The sequence below is a fragment of the Lagopus muta genome, chromosome 1 (genome assembly GCF_023343835.1).
Source record: "Lagopus muta isolate bLagMut1 chromosome 1, bLagMut1 primary, whole genome shotgun sequence".
In the NCBI taxonomy this organism is placed as follows: domain Eukaryota; kingdom Metazoa; phylum Chordata; class Aves; order Galliformes; family Phasianidae; genus Lagopus; species Lagopus muta.
This window is the reverse complement of record NC_064433.1, coordinates 12,547,044-12,571,935: the sequence shown is the minus strand read 5'-3', so window position 1 is coordinate 12,571,935 and position 24,892 is coordinate 12,547,044. Positions and strand designations below refer to the sequence as shown.

The 24,892-nt window shown below is 36.9% G+C and overlaps 2 protein-coding genes across 2 annotated transcripts in view; one reads left to right on the top strand and one right to left on the bottom strand.

The window, feature by feature from the left end:
• FBXL13 (F-box and leucine rich repeat protein 13) overlaps positions 1-24,892 on the top strand; it is a 76,395-nt gene that overhangs the window by 19,281 nt on the left and 32,222 nt on the right. The window contains 7 exon segments of the mRNA XM_048933247.1: positions 594-706; positions 709-739; positions 19,123-19,175; positions 21,271-21,305; positions 21,307-21,366; positions 24,716-24,819; positions 24,822-24,844. Of these exon segments, the coding sequence (XP_048789204.1) occupies positions 594-706; positions 709-739; positions 19,123-19,175; positions 21,271-21,305; positions 21,307-21,366; positions 24,716-24,819; positions 24,822-24,844 (419 nt within the window).
• LRRC17 (leucine rich repeat containing 17) lies at positions 6,149-24,888 on the bottom strand. The gene is made up of 4 exons (XM_048949799.1): positions 24,786-24,888; positions 16,050-16,920; positions 12,209-12,364; positions 6,149-11,152 (listed from the first exon to the last, which is right to left on the bottom strand). The coding sequence occupies exons 2-4, from the start codon at positions 16,801-16,803 to the stop codon at positions 10,749-10,751; spliced, it is 1,314 nt and encodes a 437-aa protein (XP_048805756.1). The 5' UTR covers positions 16,804-16,920; positions 24,786-24,888; the 3' UTR covers positions 6,149-10,748.

Genomic DNA, 24,892 nt, shown 5'->3' with positions numbered 1-24,892 from the left:
TTGAAGTATTTGGTTAACAAGCATGTATTATAAAATGCACAACAAGCAGATGCAGTGTAGCTGTAGCAGATTCTACAAAAAGGGAAGAAAAAGCTTTCCTTTCCTTTTTTTATTATTTAATGAAAAAGAAGGCATGGAAAAGTCTCTTCCAAAAAAAGTGACATTTCTTCTTAAGCTTTTTTATGTTGTCTTTCCTACTATTATTTGAAATACTTAGTAGTAAAACAATTTGTAGCATTTTTCAAAACCTTCTTCAGCTTGAGCTTTTGATAGATGCTACGAAATGTAGTGTTTTTTAGTCAAAGATCTAGTTATCCCTAGCCTGCAACTTGAATCAACAAAGGACTCTTCTGCTAAAAGTGAGATAACAGGTTGCCACTTCTTGATACCTCGATATATCAGTAGGCCAGTAATTAGGAAAAATAATCTTAAACAGCATTAGGATTTTTTTGCATCTTAAAGACGAAAGATAAAGTAACAATTCAACTTCTTATTTTTATTATTGATTTTCATACTTACATATATTTTGCATACGCACACATATTTTTAGTACTGAATTACACATGAATTACATATGAATTGCTTAAATTTTTATATCAATTTTTCATCAGTAAAGCATAAGGTTCAGGACAAAATAGTAGTAAATATATTGCAGAAGAGGCGTCCTTGTGTACTGTACTTGAACCTTCAAGGTTCTCTCTCAAGTGTTCTCTTCACTGGCCAAGCTTTATAACCATCAGTAAGTACTACACACACATATACATTTATTTATTTTCACTCTTTCTTTAAATTAAGTTTTCACTTTAGCTCATCTCATTTTGCAGCCTGTATTCTTTTCTAGAGTTCGAGTCATAATGAAATAAATGAGTATGGGATCTGTAAAATTAATTTAAATTTGTCCCCTCACCACAGTCTGTAAGCCCAGAACTATCCAAATGGCTGAATATTGCAGAGTACTTTCTATTACGCGTGAAATGCTGTAACATGACAAATAAGATTTAAATGCAAATGTATGCTTAAATATATCAAAGTGCCAGAATCCAGCTACACTGAGCTAACAGAATTGCAGAATCTTAGGTTATCTGAGGATGGTAGGGAGCTCTGAGTCCATCTGGCCCAATCCCTACTCAAGAAGGGACACCCAGAGCAGAGTGCACAGGGCCACATCTAGCAGAGATGTTTTCAAGCTGTGTGGCCCGCAGTGTGTCCTGGTGCCTAGGGTTGTTCCTCTCCAGATGCAGGACTTTGCACTTCTCCTTGCTAAACTTCATGAGATTCTTGCCAGCCTTTCTCCAGCTTGTCAAGGCCCCTCTGGATAACAGCACAATTATCTGTTGTATGCTTGGGGAGGAGTGGCAGGAAAGCTGCCTGATGGAAAGGGACCTTGATGTACTGATGAACAGTCAGCTGAATATGAGCCAGCAGTGTGCCCATGTGGCCAAGAAGGCCAATGGCATCCTGGCTTGTATCAGGAATGGTGTGGTGAGCAGGATTAGGGAAGTCATCCTGCCCCTGTACTTGGCACTGGTGAGGCCTCACCTTGAGTACTGTGTTCAGTTTTGGGTGCCTCAGAACAGAAAGGACATTGAGGTGCTGGAGCAGGTCCAAAGAAGGGCAACAAGGGCTTGGAGAATGTGCCCTGTGAGGAGCGACTGAAAGAACTGGGGCTGTTTAGTCTGAGGAAAAGGAAGCTGAGAGGAGACCTTATTGCTCTCTTCCAATACCTGAAAGGTGCTTACTGAGAGAGTGGGATTGGTCTCTTCTCCCTGGTGACAGGTGACAGGATGAGGGGAAATGCCTCAAGTTGCAACAGAGGACATTTAGGTTGGATATCAGGAAAAACTTCTTTACAGAAAGGTTGTTAAGCACTGAATAGGCTCCCCAGGGAGGTGGTTGAGTCACCATCCCTGGATGTGTTTAAAAACTGTTTGGATGTGGTGCTCAGGGTAATGATTTAGCAGAGGGATGTTAGAGTTAGGGTGGTATGGTTAGGTTGTGGTTGGACTTTATGATTTGTAAGGTCTTTTCCAACCAGCAATTCTATGATTCTCTGTTTCTATGATTATTCCAAAGTTCAGATGATAGCTACGTAATAACTTAAAGTCAAAGTCAGGAGATGAAGTTCATGGAAAGTTTTGATTCCTCAATACATTCCTTTTTTTACCCCAAAGAAATCAGAACAGATGCATAAAGGTCCACTGAAACTGTATGGTAAGAATTCATCCTTGTGTCACTTAGAGATGATAACTGCTGAAAATCTTTTAGAGAGGTGCCTGTGGAATATTTACAGTACACTATACTTATGGCAGTTTAAGATCAAGTCAAATTTTGTCTACCCTAGATCTTCAAGTGTATTTTTCTAGACTAAAGACACTGAGAATCCCAGAGTTGGCCAAGATATTAATGTAGTGCTTGAACCTTTGTACAGATAATAGGTACTTGATTCTGCTGTCCAAAGAGTTCCTCTGGATGTGGAAAAATATCTTATTCCTTCCTGATAATAATTGGAGTACATATGACCATGTGATCAGAGGTTAATTCTCTTTGTGATAGCATTTTTCAATAATTTCAAGCCAGTCCTCTTTTTCCCAGGGCAGCTGATGGCTCCATTAAACAGGTAAACGGGCAGGAAAATAAAAGCCTTTATGATCAGTGTTAAAGGTTCAGTACTAGCTGTGAAACTGTGCTTGGTTCATTAGGAGTTACCTGCATCCCAACCACTATTCAACTATTTTATCATGAATAGTGTTAAAGCATCTTTATAGTGTTTCCATGAGAAAAGTTAGCCCTCTGTTGCAACTGGGCAAAACTCCAAGGGATGTTTTTGATTCCCCTTTTCTTCAGTGTTTCTCTAACAGTAGAGTATTACAAATGGACTCTTTCCTAGACTGTGCTTTAATTGAATGCGTGCGTATTTAAAAAAAAAAAGGAAAATGTTTTTATTTTCCAAAAAATTATGATTTGACATTTTGAGACTACATTTGAGTGCATTTATTATTCCATCAGATAATACATTATTTAAATTGTTGATTTCAGTGTGTTTTCTTTTCCTTTAGAGAGTGATTGTGTAACTGTGGATGAGAACAATTTGCTCTCTCAAGTGGTGATGGAAAAGAACAGTTGGCCAGGAATAAAAAAATATTTGATCATGGTTTTGGCTTTTAAATCAGAGGATAGAATAACATTCTTGATGATATCAGCGTGCAAGTTACTTAGTAAACTAATTGATTTAAATATTATAATGAACTTTGGCAGATAATAAAGCCAGAAAGCCAAGATGAATTACACACAGCTACACTGTTTCCTTTCTGGGCACTGAACTTTGAAATGTTGCATCCTTTTATGATGTTGTTTTCCCTATGCATTTGAGTACAAAACTAAACCATAGTAGGGTTTATTGTGTGACATTTCCTACACTCTAACAATGTGCTTTTCAGCGTGTCTTCTGGAAAACATGTCCAATAGTATCCTATAGTAATATATTCTTTTAAATTTTATGTATCATTTCTGAGTTCTCTCTGAGTTAAAAAGCATTGTTTCACACTTTGCCTATATGAAGTTCTGGGAACTAATTATTTAGTGCCTGTCATAAGAAAGACAGATTTTATTTTATTTTTTTTCAGTTAAATTTTCATGAAGAGAATAACAGAACTTCTCTTATTCTGTTCCTATTTTAGGACACTGTGTTATTGCTAATAACGTGTGTTTTGATATAAATCTAGAATTTCATGGCATTAGAGTTGTTCACAAATGTATGTACTGCCAAAAAGCAATGACATGAGTAAGGAGTGACTATAAAGTGAGAGATATTTCTCTCTGCTAAGAGAGGGGTTATAAAAGTCTGGTAGACAGACATGATCAGATTTTTGAGTTGAATACCTGATTGTGAGTCTATACATTAATTTTGAAAATTTGCAGGTTATATATTTCATAGAGTCATAGAATCATAGAATGATTTATTTGGATTGGAAGGAACTTTTAAGATCACATAGTTCCAACTTCCTGCTGTAAGCAGGGACACCTCCCTCTAAACGAAGTTTAGATCCACCCGAGAGTGCTGAGGGAACTGGCGGAGGTGATAGCCGAGCCGCTTTCCATCATCTGTCAGCGCTCCTTGTTGACTGGTGAGGTCCCAGAAGACTGGAGGCTTGCCAATGTGACTCCCATTTACAAGAAAGGTCGTAAGGAGGATCCGGGGAACTACAGGCCTGTTAGCCTGACCTCGGTGCCAGGGAAGGTTATGGAGCAGATTGTCTTGAGGGAGATCATGCGGCATGTGCGGGATGAGCGGGGGATCAGGCCTAGCCAGCATGGGTTCATGAAGGGCAGGTCCTGTTTGACCAACCTGATCTCCTTCTATGATCTAGTAACCCATCTGGTGGATGAGGGAAAGGCTGTTGATGTGGTCTACCTAGACTTCAGCAAAGCCTTTGACACTGTCTCCCACAGCATTCTCCTGCAGAAGCTGGCAGCCCGAGGCTTGGATGGGTACACTCTTGGCTGGGTAAGGAGCTGGCTGGAGGGCCGGGCACAGAGAGTGGTGGTGAATGGAGTCAAATCCAGCTGGCGACCGGTCGTGAGTGGTGTTCCGCAGGGGTCGGTGCTGGGGCCTGTCCTCTTCAATATCTTTATTGATGACCTCGATATGGGCATCGAGTGCACCCTCAGTAAATTCGTAGATGACACCAAATTGGCTGGAAGTGTGGATCTGCCTGGGGGTAGCGAGGCCCTACAGAGGGATCTGGACAGGCTGGAGAGCTGGGCTGAAGCCAATGGGATGAGTTTCAACAAGGCCAAATGCCGGGTCCTGCACTTCGGCCACAACAACCCCAGGCGACGCTACAGGCTTGGGGCGGTGTGGCTGGAGGACTGCGTAGAGGAAATGGACCTGGGGGTATTGATTGATGCTCGGCTGAACATGAGCCCACAGTGTGCCCAGGTGGCCAAGAAGGCCAATGGCATCCTGGCTTGCATCAGAAACAGTGTTGCAAGCAGGAGCAGAGAGGTGATTGTTCCCCTATATTCAGCACTAGTGAGGCCGCACCTTGAGTACTGTGTCCAGTTTTGGGCCCCTCACTGCAAGAAAGATATTGAGGCCATGGAACATGTTCAAAGGAGGGCAACAAAGCTGGTGAGGGGTCTGGAACACAGGGCTTATGAGGAGAGGCTGAAGGAGCTGGGAATGTTCAGCCTGGAGAAGAGGAGGCTCAGGGGAGACCTTATTGCTCTCTATAACTTCCTGAAGGGAGGTTGTAGTGAGCTGGGGGTCGGCCTCTTCTCTCGTGTCATTAGTGATAGGACCAGGGGGAATGGTTTCAAGCTACGGCAGGGGAGATTCAGGCTGGACATGAGGAAGTATTACTTTTCAGAAAGGGTGGTCAGGCACTGGAATGGACTGCCCAGGGAGGTGGTGGAGTCACCGAGCCTGGGGGTGTTCAAGGAAAGGCTGGATGTTGTGTTGAGGGACATGGTTTAGTAGGAGCTATTGGGAATAGGTGAACGGTTGGACTGGGTGATCTTTTAGGTCTTTTCCAACCTTGGTGATTCTATGATTCTATGATTCTATGATTCTAAGTTGCTCACAGCCCCATCCAGCCCAGCCTTGAACAGTGTCTCACCACCCTCGCAGTAAACAATTTCTACTGTCTAATTTAAATATGCTCTCTTCCAGTTTAAAGCCATTTCCCCTCGTCCTGTCACTACATGCACTTGTAATTGAGTTGACTGAAAATGGTCTCAAGAATAAACAAAAAAAAACAAAAAAAAGACTTTTTCAGCATTTTTGAAATCTGGTCTCAAATTCCTTCATCAGAATGAAAAGCACAGCTGCGTATTCTTTGCTGTTCACAGGACTGTGATCAGCCTATGTGTCAAAATGCATAAAATTATTTGCCATAAAATTGAGCTGGCACTACTCTGGGCCCTATGCCATGGCTTCAGCCCAGATGGGGTTCATATTGCACCAATGTTTGATTGGTGCTGAGGCTCAGTCCAGGCTGCTTGGTGGGGCAGAGCTGCCATCATGATGGCTGGGGCAAAAAGCAGCCACAGTGTGAGGCCTACTGGCCATGGGTTGGACATGCCTGCTCTAAGGTGAGGTTTGAAGATAAAGGCCTGTATTAGAAACAGCTCTCCTCAAAGCTGAATCCAGATGTTGCCATAGCATTAAACTTTATTTATGCACTGCCTTTTCTATCACGTTTTAAGTGACTCATATCTAGATAAAATTATTGACCTTAGAAACATCAGCATGTCGGATATATCAGCTGGAAAATCAGTACGGTGGTTGCCATAATATACATGGATCATTATGTACTTACATCTTTAATCAAACATTATGTTTATTTTCTTCTACTCAATGCTGTTTATTTTAAAGTAATCATGGTAAAATAGTGTGATGGTCTGCACTTTTAGAAAACAGTGAAGTTGTTTCTTGCAACTTTGAAGATACCCAGTAATTCCTTCTAAGAACTAAAGATATTTGTGCCAGTGTACAATTGCCAATTAGAGTAATAACATATTTCTTCCATTAAAAATCATTAATATTGATCATACATTCTATCCAATGCCATTCTTTTGAAGTTCTTGTGGGTGACTTAAAGTTCCTGCAGAATGATTTCTCTGTTTCCTTTTAGTGGTTGAATATCATATTGAAATTCTCTTCCTTTGACATTTCTTCAGCTAACAAACTGCCTTGAACTGTCTGTTCAGTTATATGCTCCAGATGTTATGATCCTTTCCATTGGAGCATCCCCCAGCTACAGTTCTGACCTCATATTTCTGAATAAATCCAAGATTACACAGATTTTGGCAATGGATTTTTATTGTTAATGGTAAAATCACATCGATGTTAGCTGCTTTTTAGGTCTGTTTGTCTTGGTAATCTTGTTAATATTTTTTGTTTGTAAATTAACTGCAATTTTTAAACATCGTTTTTATTTAAAGCAACATTGTTATGTATTATATGCACGAGATGGTAATCATTATTTAATGTCTACATATGAATGTTATGTGATTCCAGCCCAGATTGTCTTTGGCAAACGAATGTGTTACTGAGCCAAAGAAAAATGAGTACATGAAATACGTGGATTATAGCTCAGCTGTTTGTGGTGTTACTCCACCCACTCAGGGATCTTAGAGAATCGTTTCACCTCCATGCATGACTGGGAACTGTGTTTAAAAACTGCCATTCATGTTCATAGTGCAGGATCTGGGATTTCCTCAGAGGGATGTGAATTGCTTTATCCCCGTTAGTGGTCAGAGTATTGACATATGAGTTCATTTTTATTTCACCTTGTCATGGCCAAAAGTGATGCAAAATAATCCTTTTTGTGTTTAATGTGTGCTGTGCAGAGAAGGGCCATGCTGCTTTAGAGTAGTGTAGTTGTTCCATCTGGACAGCACTCCTAGTGTATACCACGTTTCAAGAATACAAGCAGCAGTATCGTGCAACTATTCCCTGGGTATGGACAGAGAAAGAAGGGGAATCAAGAGCGATTATTGAAATAAACTTAAAAAGCATCCAAAGGAAGAGAAAGATCCTTGGGTTGCTTTTAGATACGAAAGTGATCCCAGAGCCTTTGTAATTAAAGAGTAGGGAGATAAAGAAATTTCAAGATTAAATTGTGACTGTGCTGTTTCATGGAGTGTATACTTTCATTTACAGTAGATCGCAGAGAAGCTCAGAGAAATAAAAAATAAGCTTGTAATGCTGACTCACTTACCAACTGTTAATTGCTCGTATTTTTTTCGAATAGATTTTTGTTTCTTACCGTGGGCTGCTCCATTCTCTACTATCTTCATAGTTCCTATATATTATTCCTGTTCATGCAGTCTTTTGTCCAAGAATTTGCTACTAGGCAATGTCCAGAGTACATACACATACTCTGCATGTGCTCTTGCTCTTCTCTAACATTTCCATTCCTCTATTCCACTAACTGTCTGACACTTCCTCAATATGAAAATGCCAACATATGGAAAACTGCTTTTTTTTTTTCAGGCCCTTTGCCTCTCTCTCTTAGCTCTTTTTGTTTCCCCAGTGGGTTGTACTTGAAAGTGTACAAATTCTAGTTACTTGTTTGAAGCTCTAGAGGCCATCTATGTAAAATAATGGCTGTGATAGAAGTTCCACACTCAGTGCTTCAGTCCGTCCTTCGACCCACTTCAGTTTGGTATAATTGCATGAGTCTTTCTTTATTATCTTCCTGGAACTTGTGGGATGACACTGATTTCAAAATTCCACACTGAAACTGTTATTTGCAAGATAGTTGTTGAACCATGATTCCTTCCTGTATGCATTGATATGTCCTTCACTTACTGCATGTGTCTGAGGCACCACTAAACATCTTGTGCAGACAGATACAGATAGCATGTTCATTTGATCACTCTCTTGAACCAAGAATCAGCAGATGCAACATTTTCTGGTGCCAGTGTTTGAGAACTTGTTATTTCCAACTGTTACACCACTGTTTGTGGTCTTCATCTTACTCCAGTGCTTTTCCAACTGCAAACATCCTGCCGACCAAAGATCAGAGAACTCTCACTCAGCTCTCCTCCTATACTCTATCCCTGGATTGCCTTTCCCTCCTCTGACTTTGGCCTATCTCTTTTGTTTTTTTCTTTTGTTTTTTTTTAGCACTGACTCTGTGCAGAAATTATCCTGACATGGTTTATAAACTCATTTTTTCCTACTCAGCTTTTCTCTCTTGGCTGTGTTGCTGCTAACAGATGTTCTACTGTGGTTCCATTGTCTGTGCTTTTCAATCATTCCCAGTAGTTCAATTCTGTACTGAAAAAATCCTTCAGAATTTGAGATGAGGAGTTTGTTAGTTAATGCTGACCATGATTGATTTCTTTCTTTTGGCACTTTTAGAAGTTTCTAGAAAATGTCCTATTCAGTGAATATTATTGGCCAAATGGGAATTTCATCAGTGTTCTATCTTCCTAGGATTATCCTTTAAAAATTAGGATAATGCTTAGGATATTCCCAGAAACTGAGAGAGAAGTAATATATTGTAGTATTTCCCATAAAATTTTTTAAAGGTATCTGCACATATGATGTCTATATTATTTAGTTTATCTGCACCATTAAATAGATTTAATCTCAATAATGGAGATAATGAACGAACACGGTTAATAATAGCACGTTTTTACTTAAGAATTTTTTGGAATTTCTACCACGTTTAATTTTTTTCTAAAATTTTCCTTTATGCTGTGCTTTTACTTCATGCAAGCATGAAAGTGCTGAGTACTTTGCATTACACTTCTAAACCAAAACATCTGACTTTTTTGGATTGTTGCTGGAGAACCAGAGGAACCCACAAACACCACACTTGCTTTAAAAGAGCAAGATTTCTCTCTGGAGTGTTCCAGAATTTCTTCCATAATGGCCAACAGATATTTAAAGTTTTGACCCTGAATCTCTATCCTTCACTGCATATTTATTACTTGATCTAGGATTTCCTTGAGCTAGGAATATTGAAGGTTTAATCCAGCATCCCCCTACTTGTCTGGGGAGTTACTTATCCTTTTTGTGTGTGGAAGAGTTTATAATATCTATCTTTAGCAGGCAGTAGGTCTAGTTCAACATTAAATGGTGCAGAAATTAAAAAAAGACAGAAGCATTATGTAAAAACTAGTAGGCATCTTTCAGTAAAAATAGCTCATTTGGGTAAAGGAATACATAGCAAGGAACTTCAGAGATACTGACTGGTTAGCCAGGGCATTTCTATGGCTTTATACTAGAATAATCACAGGTTTTTAAGAATATGTGTTCACATAGACAGCTGTGTAATGAACAGATACTATAATGTGCATTTTTACCAATGAGTTTTGGGAAGGGTAAGCTGTGGCAGTATCAGTCTCTTCTACGAGCACTGAGATGCGTACTCACCTTCAGTTTGTGTGGGCATCAGCATGTGGGATGCAGACTGCAGCAGCCTATGTGCTCTTCTTGATCTAGAAGGGAGGTTGTGTAAGCTGATATGATGACTGAAGTGCTTCCTAGGAAGGCTTCAGCAGTATGAGCATGTGGAACTGTGTCTTGGGAACTGACCATGCCTTGGCTACTCCTATTTTCGGGCAGCTCATATACAGAAGAGGCAGAAGCTGGGTTGTTGAGTTAGGACAGAATGGGAACACAGGTAAATCAGCAAATAGAACCCAACTTCTGGGTTTGAATGTTAGTATAACAACCACCATTCCTGTTCTTCTAGAACTGTATATAAGATTTAAGTCTTCAGGTGTTTGTTTGTTTGTTTGTTTTCTTTATATATACACAATAAAACAGGAGGCTGATACAAAATCTTAAAAATGTTTTCTGGAAATATTTTAGGAAACTGATAGATACAAAGAACTGGCAATGCATTCAAGAAAGTTGAGTGTTGGTCACAATCCTGCAGCGACTCCATGTCAACACATAACCTGCATTCATATATAATGTTCATGCACAGCTCCTCCCCACATGTCTACATTCATGTCTATCTATTTATAATGCATAGTTTTGAATTTCTACCAGAAAATTTCACAAGAGAGTGCAGAACAAACTGTCAGAAACAACTACTTATTGAAGGATTCTGTGTAACTAATGCCATTCTGTACTTATTTACTGCATTAAACAGAAATCCTTGTAGGTAAATAGTCTTGCAATCTGTATAATTAACAAAAATGTAAACAGTGTGTTGGGTTCCTTTTTTTGCCAGAGTACCAAATATTTGAATTTACTTTAAAAAAAAAACAGGGTTTCCTTATTAGCCTAGCACAGTGACGATTACACTGTGCTTTTTAACTGTTTGAACTGACTTTTCTTTGTGTCGTTCCCATTCCTCATCGTCTTTGTCCAGGTCAAAAGTTTCTGGATAAATGGGCAGCTTGTCTTTTGGACACTCCTCGTAATAACTCCGAACATATTTTCCAACAGACCAGCCTTTGTATTCCTCAGGCATTTTGCATTCTAGGCCATTGTAGTGGACGTTGTAGTGATGCTTCAACCAGTAGAAAAGATAATGAATGTTGTAATCACATCTCCAAGGATTCTCTCTCAGCCACAGAACTTTCAGAAAGTAAAGGTCTTCCAATACTCCATATTCAAAATTCTGCAAGCTGTTGTTAGATAGATCCAGCTCTTCTAAGTTATTGAGCCCTGAGAAAGCAGCTTGTCAAAAGAAAGATATTTATTTGTAACTTGTAAATATGAATTAGAGAAGATATGCTTATCTGCAACAAGAAATAACTTTTTCATAACTTTGTCTGTTTTTACTAAAGGCTATAAAAAGACATTTCAAACACAGATCTTTATTAAATGGTTTGTACCCTGAGTATCGACAGATATTATCCTGAAAATGTCAACATTAGAGTGGTTGTATTGCTGATAAAGTCATAAAACACTTATGAAAATGCATGAGTGTAGTATAGTGCCAGTGGAGATGAATGAATATTTGATTTACTCATAGAATTCTTGTATTCTTTCCATGACACAAAGTTCTGAGTCATGTTTCAGGGAGCACTTCATACTTTTTGCAAGTTTTGTTTCATGATAGAAGACTTAATTTGAATAAGTATGTTGCTAAACCTCAGAAATACCCTTCTACTGATATGAACAGTTTCTCCTATTTAACCTCTAAAATACTACTAAAGAAGGCTCAATTGCTTCATTATTTCTACCTCTCCTTGTGTCTGTTTTCATAATGAAAAATCAAATACACATATGCAATAAGCAAACTGCTAAACAAGGTCACTTGAGGTCTAATAATACATAACTTAAGAGCAACTATGTGTATCATTTTTTGATCAAAAAGAGTTTTAATTATTTTGTTTTGTCTATTACTTCATATCCATTACTATTTAAAAGCAGCATTCATTATATTACAGCTTTTTTTTTTTTTTTTAATTGGAAATCATAATTTAGGATATTCAACTATTTGGCACTTTGGTAAATGGTTAACCTTCAGAATTCTATTTTTGCATTGGCTTGGTTAGTGTTAAAGAGCTGCTGAAATCAGTCACTCTTCATTGACTTGATTTATATGTCTTTTGTGATGATCTATGCAACCTTTGTGAATTGAATGCTACAGAAGGTTAAATTTGCACAGACTTCTAGATTTTTAGGTCCTTTCTTTCTTGCACATTTTTATGTGACAGAGACTTTACCAAAGTTTACAGTTTATGAAACACAAATAACTGTAAAATGAATATTTAAAATTATTCTTACCAGGATCAATGTACGTTATTCCATTACTGTTCAGGTTTAATATCTTCAGTTCACTGACGTCTTCAAACTCTTTGGGTCGCAGTTGTTTAATTTTGTTGTTGGACAAATCAAGTTTAACTATATCTGGAGGTATGTTACCAGGAACTTTCTTTAAATCTTAAAAAATGGAAAAGAGAGAATTTGTATCATTTTTAGGTTATTCTTATTGCTTAGGTTTCACACTTGCAAACAGCTTTGTTGGTCTCACATTATTTCTTTCCCTTTCTTTTCCCCCATTACTTCTATCAATGTTTTTTCAGCTTCTGACTTTGGCTGCCTTTTTCTTTTCCATCTTCACATTTCATATGAAAGTTGCATTCTTCACTAGTGTTTACAGCAAAGCCTCATTCACTGTTTTTTATTTTTCTTTTGGTAGTACCATATTATTCACCTGTGTAGGAATGGGGGTAAAGACACTAATGAAAGGTGTGCGTGAAACTTGTAAACAGGGAAAACAGTATGCCGAGTAAATAAATGTTCATTGCCATGGGAACATATTCCATAATCAAATTACAATGTGCTCTATTACATCTTTTGTTTTATGTTGCCAAGAGGTAAAATTTCATTAGCAATAAAAGTGGTAATAATCATAGTATTTACTAAGAGGTATAGTTATAATTGTACTTCTATTATTATAATTGCTTATTACTTATAAAAATACGTTTTGTTACAATGCTTATTTGCCCAGGTGATATTTCTAAGTATTCTATCTATCTACTTCTCTACCCTACTTGTATCATTGGCATTTCCAGAGTAGACAAGCATGTCTCAGTCATTATTTTTAAAAACTACTTTTAAAAGAGTTACAGAAAGAACAGCTTCTAGGTTGCCAGTAAGGGCAGGTCCTTGAGAAGTGCCAGGTGTGGTCTGAATCTTCTCCGGATAAAGTTATCAAACCTTATCTCCAGGCTTTCTGTCTGCTAAATGTAGTGTTCTAATCCTGGGCTGTTAGAACAAAATGAGTGGTAGTACCCCTTCTTTAACTGTCTTTAAATAAAAGTATAATCCCTGAGTCTGTGCTGAAATTGGTGTTGTCAGTACACTTCAGAATTTTGAAGATGTCTCAAGCATCAGCATTCTTGAGACTAAAGCAACACATCAGAGACTTCCTGCCTTATATTTGAATTTCAGTGGAGCTTTGGTATGATAATACCTGTATTATAAATATGTAAATATTATAAATGCTCCTGCCTGCTCTGGTTGGAATGTTTCCTGCTTGTGCAGATGTCAAAGTTTAGGGTCTAATTATTGCCAAATGAATGAAAACAATGCTTGAATTTATGGACATTTAACATACTCTTCATGTCTGTGCTCTAGAACGTGGATTTTTTTCAGCTGTTTTTGTGAGTCCAAATAATTTTGCAGAAAAGCAAACAACTTTTGTAGGTTTTGTTTTTTGTTCGTTTGTTTGTTTGTTTTTCTTTTTTACAACAGTCAAGGACACAGGATGCTTTTGTTCTGAAGTGCTGCCAGTTCTGGTGTATCACTGATCTGATGAGATCTGAATAAGAAGTTCTTCAAAAAGGAGGAGATATGTGTATGTATATATTTATTTTTAAGAAATATTCACATTTTTAAGATGTCTATTCCATGAGCTTTCTGGCATTAACTAAAAGCTCACGACCTGAGGGACAAAGTGCAGGCCTTGTAATTTCTCTACAGAAATGCACAGTAATGCTATCCTGCTTATCGCTCTGTCCCCTCAATTGTAAAGAAATAATGCTTCAGCTTTTGGGGGCATCGTCTGATTTGACAGGTGATAAACTCTCCCCCTACTCTGAAATCTTGTTCATATGGATTTAGAAGAAATTTTATTTTTTGCCAGGAATTTGAGTTCATTATACTCCTCTTTCTGATGAAAATTCCAGTGAAATTGTGCATCTGCTGCACAGTAATCATATGCAGGGACAGATAAGTATGATGCTTTCATCAAAGATTACCATATGTTTAGAAATCCCAAATTTTCATTAGATATGTGCATCCAGCTGTCAAGCATATGCACAGTAGATCTGGTACTTCCTAAATGAGATTTACTCAGGGTGTGCATGCTAGACATTCAGGAAGTCCAGGAGTGGTAGAGCTAGCTCTTGACCTGAAGGAAGGAGTCCTGCACCCTTGTACACCAGAACTGCAGTACACTCCTGTGGGTGCTGATGTAACTTTATTTCTTAGCCAGTAATTTATTTTTAAAATCCTGTGAAGCTCCCATGAAGAGCAGACATGATTGAAGGTCACTATGGAGTTAGGGAAAAAAAACATAACATTTTTCTTGCCCCATATTTTTGAGTATATTAAGGTATTCAGCTCATCTCTTCTATACCACCGAATGGGAAGAGATAGAAAGTCAGTATTATATCAATATTTATATTATAATAAATGCATATGTATGTGTACATGTATGTATATATGTACGTGTATAATATATGTATATAGTGATAAATGTACATAATAATATATACCTCTTTTTGTTCAGCTTTTGTTCAACACTGTTTTCTAGAAACTTGAAGTAATTGATGATGCAATTAAGATCATGTGAAGGATAGTTAAGATCATAATTTGTGTCTAATAACTAAGCTCTTATTCACAACAAGAGGAAAGATAAAGGAATATTAAGAAATTAATAAGTGTTAGCAAAAAAAACCATAATTAATAAAAAAAGACATGGTAAAAGAGGAATTTAGCAATGAGAAGAAGGTAAAACCATCAATATTTTTTATAGCATATGTAACAGACAAACCATGTCATCAAATGCTGAAATCATTAATTCTTTCTATTTAGGTAACACCTCCAACATCAAAGTTTGAGAGTAAGAACTCACAAAGAGTTATATAAATATAAGTCACTGTTAAATAAATAGAAGTTTAGCAAACACATTGCAAGATACAAGTAGACAAAACGTTCTGCAGGATATACTTTGCAAAACTTGGGAAAATAGTTCTCCCAATTTGGGCTATTTCAGGTAATGCTTTTTAGTACAGATTTTAAAATGCTAAAGGACAACTCTCTTCAGAATTGTTTTTTTCCATGTTTTGTTTCATTGTGGTGTAAAATATGAGAAATATAAAGCATGGATAAATGTACATTTTCATTTTGACACATGCCACAGTTGGTTTACCCTTAGGGCTTAACTATGGCTTTTAGCAGACTGAGATGCACTTGGGAATGGAATGGATCCAAGAGACTGAAAAATATTTCTTAAAGTCACTTCAGCTTTAAAGTGTTTGTTGGGTACTGAGAGGAAGAACAGAGAGGAGATATTTCTTTATGAAGAAAAGTGTACAATTTCTTCCTTAAGAAGAAGAAATGCAAATACACGTGGGGCTCTAGTGACTCTTCTTTGCATTTAGGTTCCTATGGGGATTGTTAGCACAGCTGGCTGGTCCAATCCTGCTTCACAATTAACTTTTGTGAAATCTTCGCGTTTATACGTTGGGAAAAATAAGTAAGTAAATAAAAATGCTCCATGCTTATTTTTGTCAGTGCAGCGATTTTTGCACAGCTGCAGGATGACTGATTAGTATGCTTACCACTGTAGCATCAGACAGTTGAGGTGCTGACGTTCCATAATTTAAGCATAGGCTTAATTTAACTACTGTTGATTTTCATTGGATGTGTTATACTAGAGAACTAAAGAATATTTGTGAGAAAATTATTTATGTTAAACAGACAAAAAATTAAAGTGTTAGTTAAAGTAAGTCAAGAAAGAACTGGTGCCATATGGATTTGTCATAAATAATATGTGCAGCAGTAAGAGGGCAAGATTATGAAAATAATTCATTCAGTTAGAAGAATAGATACAAACCTTTTCTCTTGCAGTTCAGAGTTGGTACAGGAAACACATACATGTGGCACAGAGAAGAATCAAATTCTGGTTTGGTAGCTTCAGGCTTCTGCTTTATGTTTTGGGGATCTTGCCTGTCCTCTTCACTACACAGCTGCTCAGCTTTTATCTGTTTTAGCTTCTGATTTTTCAGTTCTATTGGGTACACACACTTGGCATAGTTTCCCAAATTTCTGTTTGTTGGAACCTGTAGCATTGTAACAAGAGTTTCTAGTTCACAATTGCAATGCCAGGGATTATCATAAAGACGAAGATAGTTTAGACTGGGCGTATAAATAAAAATCTCCTCAGATAAACTCTTAATTTGGTTATGCTGGAGTAGGAGTGTGGTAAGTTTATTCAAACCAAAGAAAGCCTGGCTCTCAATTTTTGATATGTCATTCTGCTGTAAATCCAGACTTTTCAATACTTTGTATTTAGAAAACATATTATTCTTCAATTTACGAATCCTGTTTCTTGCTAGCAGCATGTGCTTCAAATCCTCGGGCCAATCAGGTGCCACAAAAACCAATTTTCTTTCCTGACAATCTAGATATTTCTCATGAAGGTAAACATATATATCACATGGTTGGGCTTGGGCGTTGCGCTTAACGGTGCTAGACGCTCTTCTTACGATGTTTTCCTTTTCATTTTTTCTCAGATTCCTATTCCTTGTCTTCCTAAAGTCAGATGCTTTACAAAGAAGAAGTAGTATTATAATAGTAATGACTTGCATCCTGACATTCAGCTTGCCCACTTATTTTTTTGTGACAACTGGGAGAGAAGAAATTTTTGGTTGTCTTAATCAGTGTTGTCCAGATCTGAATACACACAGCTGGTGTATGTGGTATCCCTGCAGTGGAAGAAAAATAAAATATTAGAACAGATGAAATAAACTTTTTCACAGAGGCTTGTGCACAGTGTGCAGCTTTCAGTACTCAGTCATTACACTACTGAAAACTTCACAGTTACTTTGATAAAGTTGTGTCCTTTTTCATTGCTCTTACTATCTGTGATCTACTGTCATTTATTTTGCCAAAGCACGGAAAATTAGGCAAACTGCTTGATAATTGATTTTTGTCACAAAGTTCTCCAGTGTGTAAGAAACACCATCGGACAGAATCTTCTTTGTATTTAAATTCATCTTGGTAGATAAGCTTGAAAAAGGAGCTTGAGGCTGGTATTTTCCAGCTTTCTGGATACTGACCTACTGGATGTTCCACTACGAAAAACAACCAATAGGATATAGAAATTGACCTGCATCCAGTGTTTCTATCACTCTCACAATATAAAGTGCATTTGTTTTCTGGTTGAGTCCCATTTTATCCCAACCAGCTGTGGTACAACCAGGTGTCTCTCATGGCCCATGTAAGGTAGACAAAGTTGCATAGACTGCTCTGTGAAGGACCCAAGTGTAGTAATTTTCAAAAGCGTATGTGGCTGTTGTGTCATCTGAGGGTAGACAGGATGCAAAGGAACCTGAGGAACCTGACAATGGTCTGCTTCAAACTGCTCACAGGTCTGCCCACTTGAGAAGATAGAGGATAGAGGGGTAAGCCTCTTGGAGCTTTTGTCAGCGCAGCTGAGAGGAACTAATATAAAAGCTAAAAGGAGCTTTTATACAGGGATTACTCTTAGAGGAAGATAAGAACTAAATCATGCAATCACATCCAAAATTGCGTAAGTTTTCAGCTGATGTTTGCTCCTGTATTTTTTACAGTGGTCCTAAACTTCCCTTAATGAGGTTGTTTTCAGTAAATTTTGGCCACAAAGTTGTGCTTCCTCAGAAACATTTTCACTCTTGAGATTTTCATAGTCTGAATTTCTTTTTATCTCATTAATTTCCTACTTTCTGCTCATTAGTATCATTCCTTCTAAAACTTGCTTTTTTTTTTCCAACTCTTCACTGTTTGAATTGTGTACTCAGTAATTTTTGCTCTGCCTATAGACATCTTTGTGTTATGATCTATCTTTTTTGACTTTAGTACTTAAGATGTAGATCCCAATCTTGAATGCAGTTTCCCAGATGTTTTTTTTTTTTTTTGAAGCAACATTGTTTGGGTCTCAAAAACCTTGTCTTTATCTGTTGGAAAGATTCCATAATAAAAAAAACTAATATTAAATAAAATTTGTCAGCAAATTGATAGTTTAAACCAATTATGGACTAAGGAGCATTCTCAGTGTTTTTGTAGTTATAGCTTATTAAAAAAAACACAATCCTATCTGCATGCTGCTCTATTGTATCCCAACAGCTCTGGTACTATCAGGTGTCACTCATGGCCCATGTCAGGTAGTTAAAGTGCATAGACTGTAGTGTAGAGGTGTACCTCTAAACCATGTGACCTACTGTCAATATCAACTTTGAAAAGCCCTTAACTGGATTCTCCATTTTTAATGCTGTACTTGCCAGTTCTCTATCGGCATTCAGATTCTGTTAATTGGTAGTGTGCATTACTGTCAACACGTTAACTCTTTAACTCCCAGTGCACTACATGATGTTGTGATGTGGAATACTGGTAGCCAAAGATCATAAAACCATGACATTTACACTGATGACTTCACATGAAAAATGAGATTGTTACTTTTCAGAAGTTCTATACTAGTTGGTCGAAGCAGTGCATTATAGTAACATCAGTCATAACTGGGATCCTCTGTGCTATTTTAAACTTTTCAGCATTTTTCAATATTCAACATTCATATCCATGAGTGCTTGGAACTAGAAAAAGATAGGAACTTTATTCCATCATTTCCTAACTCTAAATTTCTTAACTAAAGAGCTTTCTTATCCTTTGGTAATGTAAGACAAAAAGCAGCTTGATTCATAAGCCAGAGATTGATGAAGTGTTAAGAAGGCATTTTTCCTCTGGACAACTTCTGCTTTGTATACTTTTTTGTTTGTTTGTTTGTGTGTGCTTTCTTCTCAGTAATCTGACACTGCAATAGTTTCAGGTAGGATACTGGCCTCGATGGACTGAATCTGTAATAGAAATACTTAAGTTTCTCTGACACTCAGAGAATTCAAACTTTTAACATTCAAAATGACTGGGTTTTTTAGGTGAATGTAGGAATTTGCAAGATTTAAATCTCTCTGAATGTCAGGGGTTGAATGTAAGTAACACAATATTTACATACCTATTACAGATGAATCTGGCAAATCAACCATCCACTGTATTTTTTTCAAATGAATTAAAAAATAAGAAACTTTACAACAAGTATCAAAATTTGACAATAATTATTTTAGGATTATGCTTTTCAGGATTATCCAATTATCCAGAGGCTAAAACTTACACTATACTAAATTAACCTTGTGAATAAATATGTTCTTGTCATGTTCAGAATGCTCATTTGGCACGGTCTTAAAATTTCTGACTATATACAGTTTGCATCTGAATTCACATAACATAGACCTCAACCATCTCCTTGATATGATTAATTTCAGCATGTCTCCTCAAAGAGCAGAAAAAAATTGCAACTCTTTTTTTAAATTTCTGTCATCTTTTTAACAGGTATTAAATGTTCTTGCTTATCTGTATTACTTCAGATGTGTAGTTTGTCATAGAATTTGGACTACTTGTTCTAAAATACTGTTAGAATTTTAATTATGCCTAGTAGGGCAGTGGCTTCTTACCAACCATTACATAGTAAATTTTGAAAGAAAATTAAAAAAAAGAAAAAAAAGGAAGAAATCAGCAGTAATGTCACTACCACTGTAAACTTCCTGGTACTGTATTTTGGCAAACTCAGAGGACTGGTGAAATTGGTGAACTGTTGATATTTGGAAGTAGAAGATACTTAACAATATTTGCAAGGAGGAAGATGTATTGACCCTCGAGGGATGTCAGTTGCCACAAGACACCGATGGTACTTAGCGATATTGGTGAGAATGCTTTGGCCTAGCAGTCCAGGCGAATTTTCAGTCACTTTGAAATTCACTTATCCAGCCTATATTTTATCCTTTTGACTATGAAGGATACAGTGTTGAAGGCCTTGTTGTAGTCAAGATACACACGCTACTGTTCCTCTTATCCAAAGATTTTGTTATTTCATCATAGAACGCTATTACATCAGTGAGGAATGCTTTGTACTCAATAAATTCTTTCTGGCTGTTCCCTGTCACCTGTTTATCTTTCATTTGCTTGGTCATGGCTTCAAGGAGGGTCTGCTAAATAAACTTCTTAGGGACTTAGGTGAGGCTGAAAGACTCATAGTTTCCTGGATCCTTCTTCCCATTCCTGAAGGTGAATGCGACATTTCCTTCCTTCCAGTCATTTGACATCTCCTGTTACTTAGACCTTTGAAAAATGAGGGAGGACTCAGTGACAGTGAATATGCAAATGTGATACGCTTCAGCAGCACGTGCTAAAAATCCCATGTGCTTAATTGCACTGTACAGTGTTAAACATTTCCTTGAACTGCAATATTAAATTTATCAAACTTCGTGTGAATAAAAGTAGTATCATATGTTTCTTAGTATTTTGCTTAGAGATTGAAGAAAACAGCTTTCATTTGTAAAAATAAATATGATGATTTAAAAACACTTGTTGAGGTGGGGTTTTGTTTTTGCTATTATATAAGGGCTGCTCTGAAAGTAATGCCTCCTACTTTATTATATTGGCATGTGACATCAGAGGCTGATGTTGATAGTATGACAATGGAGGCTGAAAAATATCCTGACAATATCCAGTTATGTTTTATTGCCATTCTACTCCTGAAAGCAGGGGAACAATCTGGTGGAATGGCATTGAAATGCATATGAAGCAAAAGCATGTCACTGAATTCCTCCATGCAGAAACAATGGCACACACTGACATCTCTGCCAACATTTTTGAATGTTTGTGGAGATCAAACATCTGTGCAGTGAGTTCAGTGAGGCAGTGGGTGCTGCATTTCTGCAGTGCAATATTGGCAGTGGGTCACCTCTGCTGGCGCAGGTTTTTACAATCACAGCATGCAGGCTCTTGTTCATCACTGGCAAAAATGCAAAATGCTAGTGACAATGACTGTGTTGAAAATTAATTTAATACCTTCTTGTGCCACTCTTGTAAGTGAGACTTTGTTCTGTCAAATAGTGTTACTGCACTCTTTGTAAATGATTTAGTTTCCATGGAAATAAATAGGAGGCATTACTTTCAGAGAAATCTACATGTACACAAATGTAAGATAAATTAATGCAAATATAATCTGGATTTCTTTTATTATTCAGGATGAATCAATGAGACTCAAATCTGAAGGCTGCAGATCTCTATTTAAATTTGCCATATGCACATATTACTAATGGAACACTACGACTTTTGTCAAGGTGAAGTTAAAAATAAATGTTATAGTCTGCTTGTTTTACTCATACAGTAAGCTTAGAGGCATGAATTGTAGTAATACCCTTTTAAAGAGATGTACAGATTCTGTCTGTTAGACAAAACTTACAAAATACTCAATACATTTGACTCAGATGACAATTCTTCTTTCTTTTTCACTTTTTATTATAATTTTATTGTAATTAATATTAATATATGCCAGGCCACTCTGTATATTTCACAGATTTCTGCAGAAACTTTTAAGAGAACGTGGTAGTTAAAAAAATTCTGTGGCATGTCCAGCTACTCCTGATGATACAAGAAGTTTACACAAAGGAATGTTCATAAAAATTCTTTTTTGTGACAGAAGATTGTGGGTGGGTCAATGTGAGCCAAATGGCTGTGTGCCAACTGCAAGAGTTATTCTAAGATCTAATTTGGAAGATCAGCGTATGGAAGACAAACAGTTAACATTGTTAGAGGTCTGTCATTCCTGGTTAGATGTGTCCCTCTGTAAGACATGAAGATTTGGTGAATAAGAGGTTGGTTGCTGCATTAAAAGCTGACATAGAGGAAAAGCATGAGGGTCAAGGATGTGCCTCCACAAAGATGTACATAGATTCTGAAGATAGATGTATGTTTCTCTTTCCCATGAATAAAATCAATGCCATCCTTTCAGTGACACCCCCACGAAGTCCAAAAATCTCTTCTTCTTTTTCACTGTCATCACAGTTTCTATTCTTCTCAATTTTGTGTGCTGCATCTTTGTATTACTAAAATGTGCTTTGGCAAAAATTTCTCTTGAGTGTCTCCAGTCTTGCCAGTCACCTCTTCATCAGTATTATTCTCATCATAATCTGTGTTTTGTCTACAGTGGCTGATATTTTATCCTTTTACATTTCCACATATTTTTGTTGCAGTTTGGAAAAGTTATTCTATAGGTAATCCCAGTCTATTTTATTCTGGATATCTAAGCATCCTATTACTACCAAGAGTCAGAACCATATATTTCTTTTGATGTGTGAATCACACTTACAAAAGAAAAATGTCTCCAGAGTAGACAAAACTTTCAATGCAATAAAATAAATAAAAACAAAAAGGCAAGTTCAAATACTAGTATATATTTTGCAGTTAACTTCTACCTCATAAATAGTAAATTTTCCTTTTCACACATGAAGCTTCTGGTTTGAAAGTATAAAATACCACTCCTTCTAGAGACCATTTTTGGACAAAAAGCAAGGCTCACTGTTTCCAAGTTTACAAGGAAATAGAAAATGATGCTGGCCTGCGAAAGATTTGCTACAAGACACTTCTCATAAACACTTCATGTGCCATCTGAAAAGGCACATCTCACCACAGGTCTTGTGTAATAGTGTAACTAGCACAGAGTTCTTAAAGGTGGCAGTGTTGTATTTTGTAGTTCTGCGCATGAGGTTTGCCATTGGATATCAAATGTCCATTACTGGAATAAGGAACTACTGTGGGCTGAATGTGCTGAAAGCTGTTTGGTGATTTTTGATTCTCTCTTTTCCATGCTTTTCCTCCATACTGACACTGATTACTGGGTACATTTTCCCTCTGAAAAGTGCTTCTTTATATGACAGGCATGAATATTAGCTATTAAGAATAAGCGTGAGATGGTGATTTTATCAGATCGCATGAAAGAAATGAGCCTGAGATTGTTAATACCAAATTAATTTTAAAAAAGGCAGTAGGAGAGCATTTCTGCAGATTTCACACAAAACAAGGATTAATAAGGAGTCCATGTGCTCGAGCTTAAATTCTAAGAAAACTCTCACTTCAAAGATGGCAGAAACAGTCAAGTACTAAAATTCTCAGATCATAAAAATGAGTCATATGACCTATAAGGAAAATCATTGTCTCTTGAAGAGTACTGGATGGTTTTGTTCACAGGTTTCAAAATCCAGTAAGAAAGGCTTCCCTATATCTTAAGTTATGCATCCTTGTAGCACAACCTTATTTATAGAAGTCCATTACTTTATTATCTGTTTTGTTAGATGCATTTGGAAGCATCTAATCACTTGTAGTGATTTTTGCACTAAAATGCAAAAAAAGTATGCTTCTGTCAAGAAATATATTTCTGTATTCAAGAAGAAAGAAATGTTTCTGTTTAATAAAAAACAAACAAACAAAAAAAACAAAACGAACACATAACCTCATATTTTCAGATCTGGCCTTGATTTACACTGCCTGTCTTCTATAGTGTTTTCATGAAATATAATCTTACATTTATTTTTAAAAGGTTTGTTATTATCTTTTTTTTAAGGTTAACATTATTTTCCAGCTTCCTGTATACATATACATATATATATGTATTTACAGTTCAGTTCAAGTTACCATGTTTCCCCACTCTATGTGGAAAGTATAAAGTCAGCTCTGAAAGTCAATGCCACTCCCTAGGTAGTTAACTCCTCAGTGGGTGTTCCTGTGTTTCTTCAAAATGCTAATTTTTGCTGACTTGCAGATCTGCAGCACTGTATGCCTACATCTAAATATCTACCAGAGCAGTAGGTCCTAATTCTAGGCTCTGATTTTTTATATACTTTCATTTGTGGTGCTTGTGGCAATAGTTATTTATTCCAGTTAGAAATTTAGTTCAATAAAATGAATGGTTTTCAGCGTGCTATAAACCAGATCCACAGATGGAAACTTAAATACATCCCAAGTTTAGATTCTCAGCTTTTACAGAGTGCTGCAGAAAAACATTTTCCATTTATACAGTTTACTTTCTTTTTGCTAACATTTAGTATAAAAGCAATGTTTTCCAAAAGAACTGGTTAAAACTTTAGAAAGCATTGAAAGATAAAAGATGTAGGCACTTAATTCGCTTTTGTATCTCTATCAGTTTTTCAGGTTCTTTTAGTAGTATTCTTCTAAATAACTGGAGGAGCAGAGAAGCTCTTACTGTGCGTTTTTATTGTTAATGTTCTCTGATAGAGCTCTGGCTTTCATTTCCACCAGGCGCTGCTTGTAAAATCAATGGCAACGACAGTCCAGCAAGCTTGCACTGAAAAGCCTGTTAGTTTTCAAAGTATGCACACAAGAATCACAGTTAATGAAAAAAGTATGGGTTTGTAGTTATTCAAAATAACTTTAAAATGATACTGTTTTCATACAGTGAAGTATGTTATATGATAATGCTATTCTCTAATAAACCGGAGTAGAAAGTGCAGTGGAAAGAAGAGTCTTTTACCAAGAAGAAAATTCTATTAAATGCCTAACACAATTCCTTTACAGTAATTTTCAGAATAGTTTAGCTCTGCTATTTTGTCTTTTTCTGATTCTATAACAAACTCTTGTGATAATTTTCTCTCTCTTCTATTTCATCTTGAAAAGGAGCTTTCCCAATTTGCAGTACTTCAGTTTAGCTCACTGCAGAAAATACACAGACAAAGGTTTACAGTACCTGGGCACTGGCACAGGATGTCACAGGCTCATCTACTGGATCTTTCAGGTTGCATTCAGGTTTGTACTTCACGTCTTTCTTCCATTCTGTGAAGAAGAGAATCCTTT

What these genes read in the sequence shown, in the direction of transcription:
- LRRC17 (XM_048949799.1), bottom strand. Translation starts at nt 16,803, where the DNA reads ATGCAAGTCATTACTATTATAATACTACTTCTTCTTTGTAAAGCATCT. An exon ending in TCTGAACTGCAAGAGAAAAG is followed by an intron (nt 12,365 to 16,049) that starts GTTTGTATCTAT and finishes CCATTTTTTAAG; the next exon opens with ATTTAAAGAAAGTTCCTGGT. An exon ending in AATAACGTACATTGATCCTG is followed by an intron (nt 11,153 to 12,208) that starts GTAAGAATAATT and finishes TCTTTTGACAAG; the next exon opens with CTGCTTTCTCAGGGCTCAAT.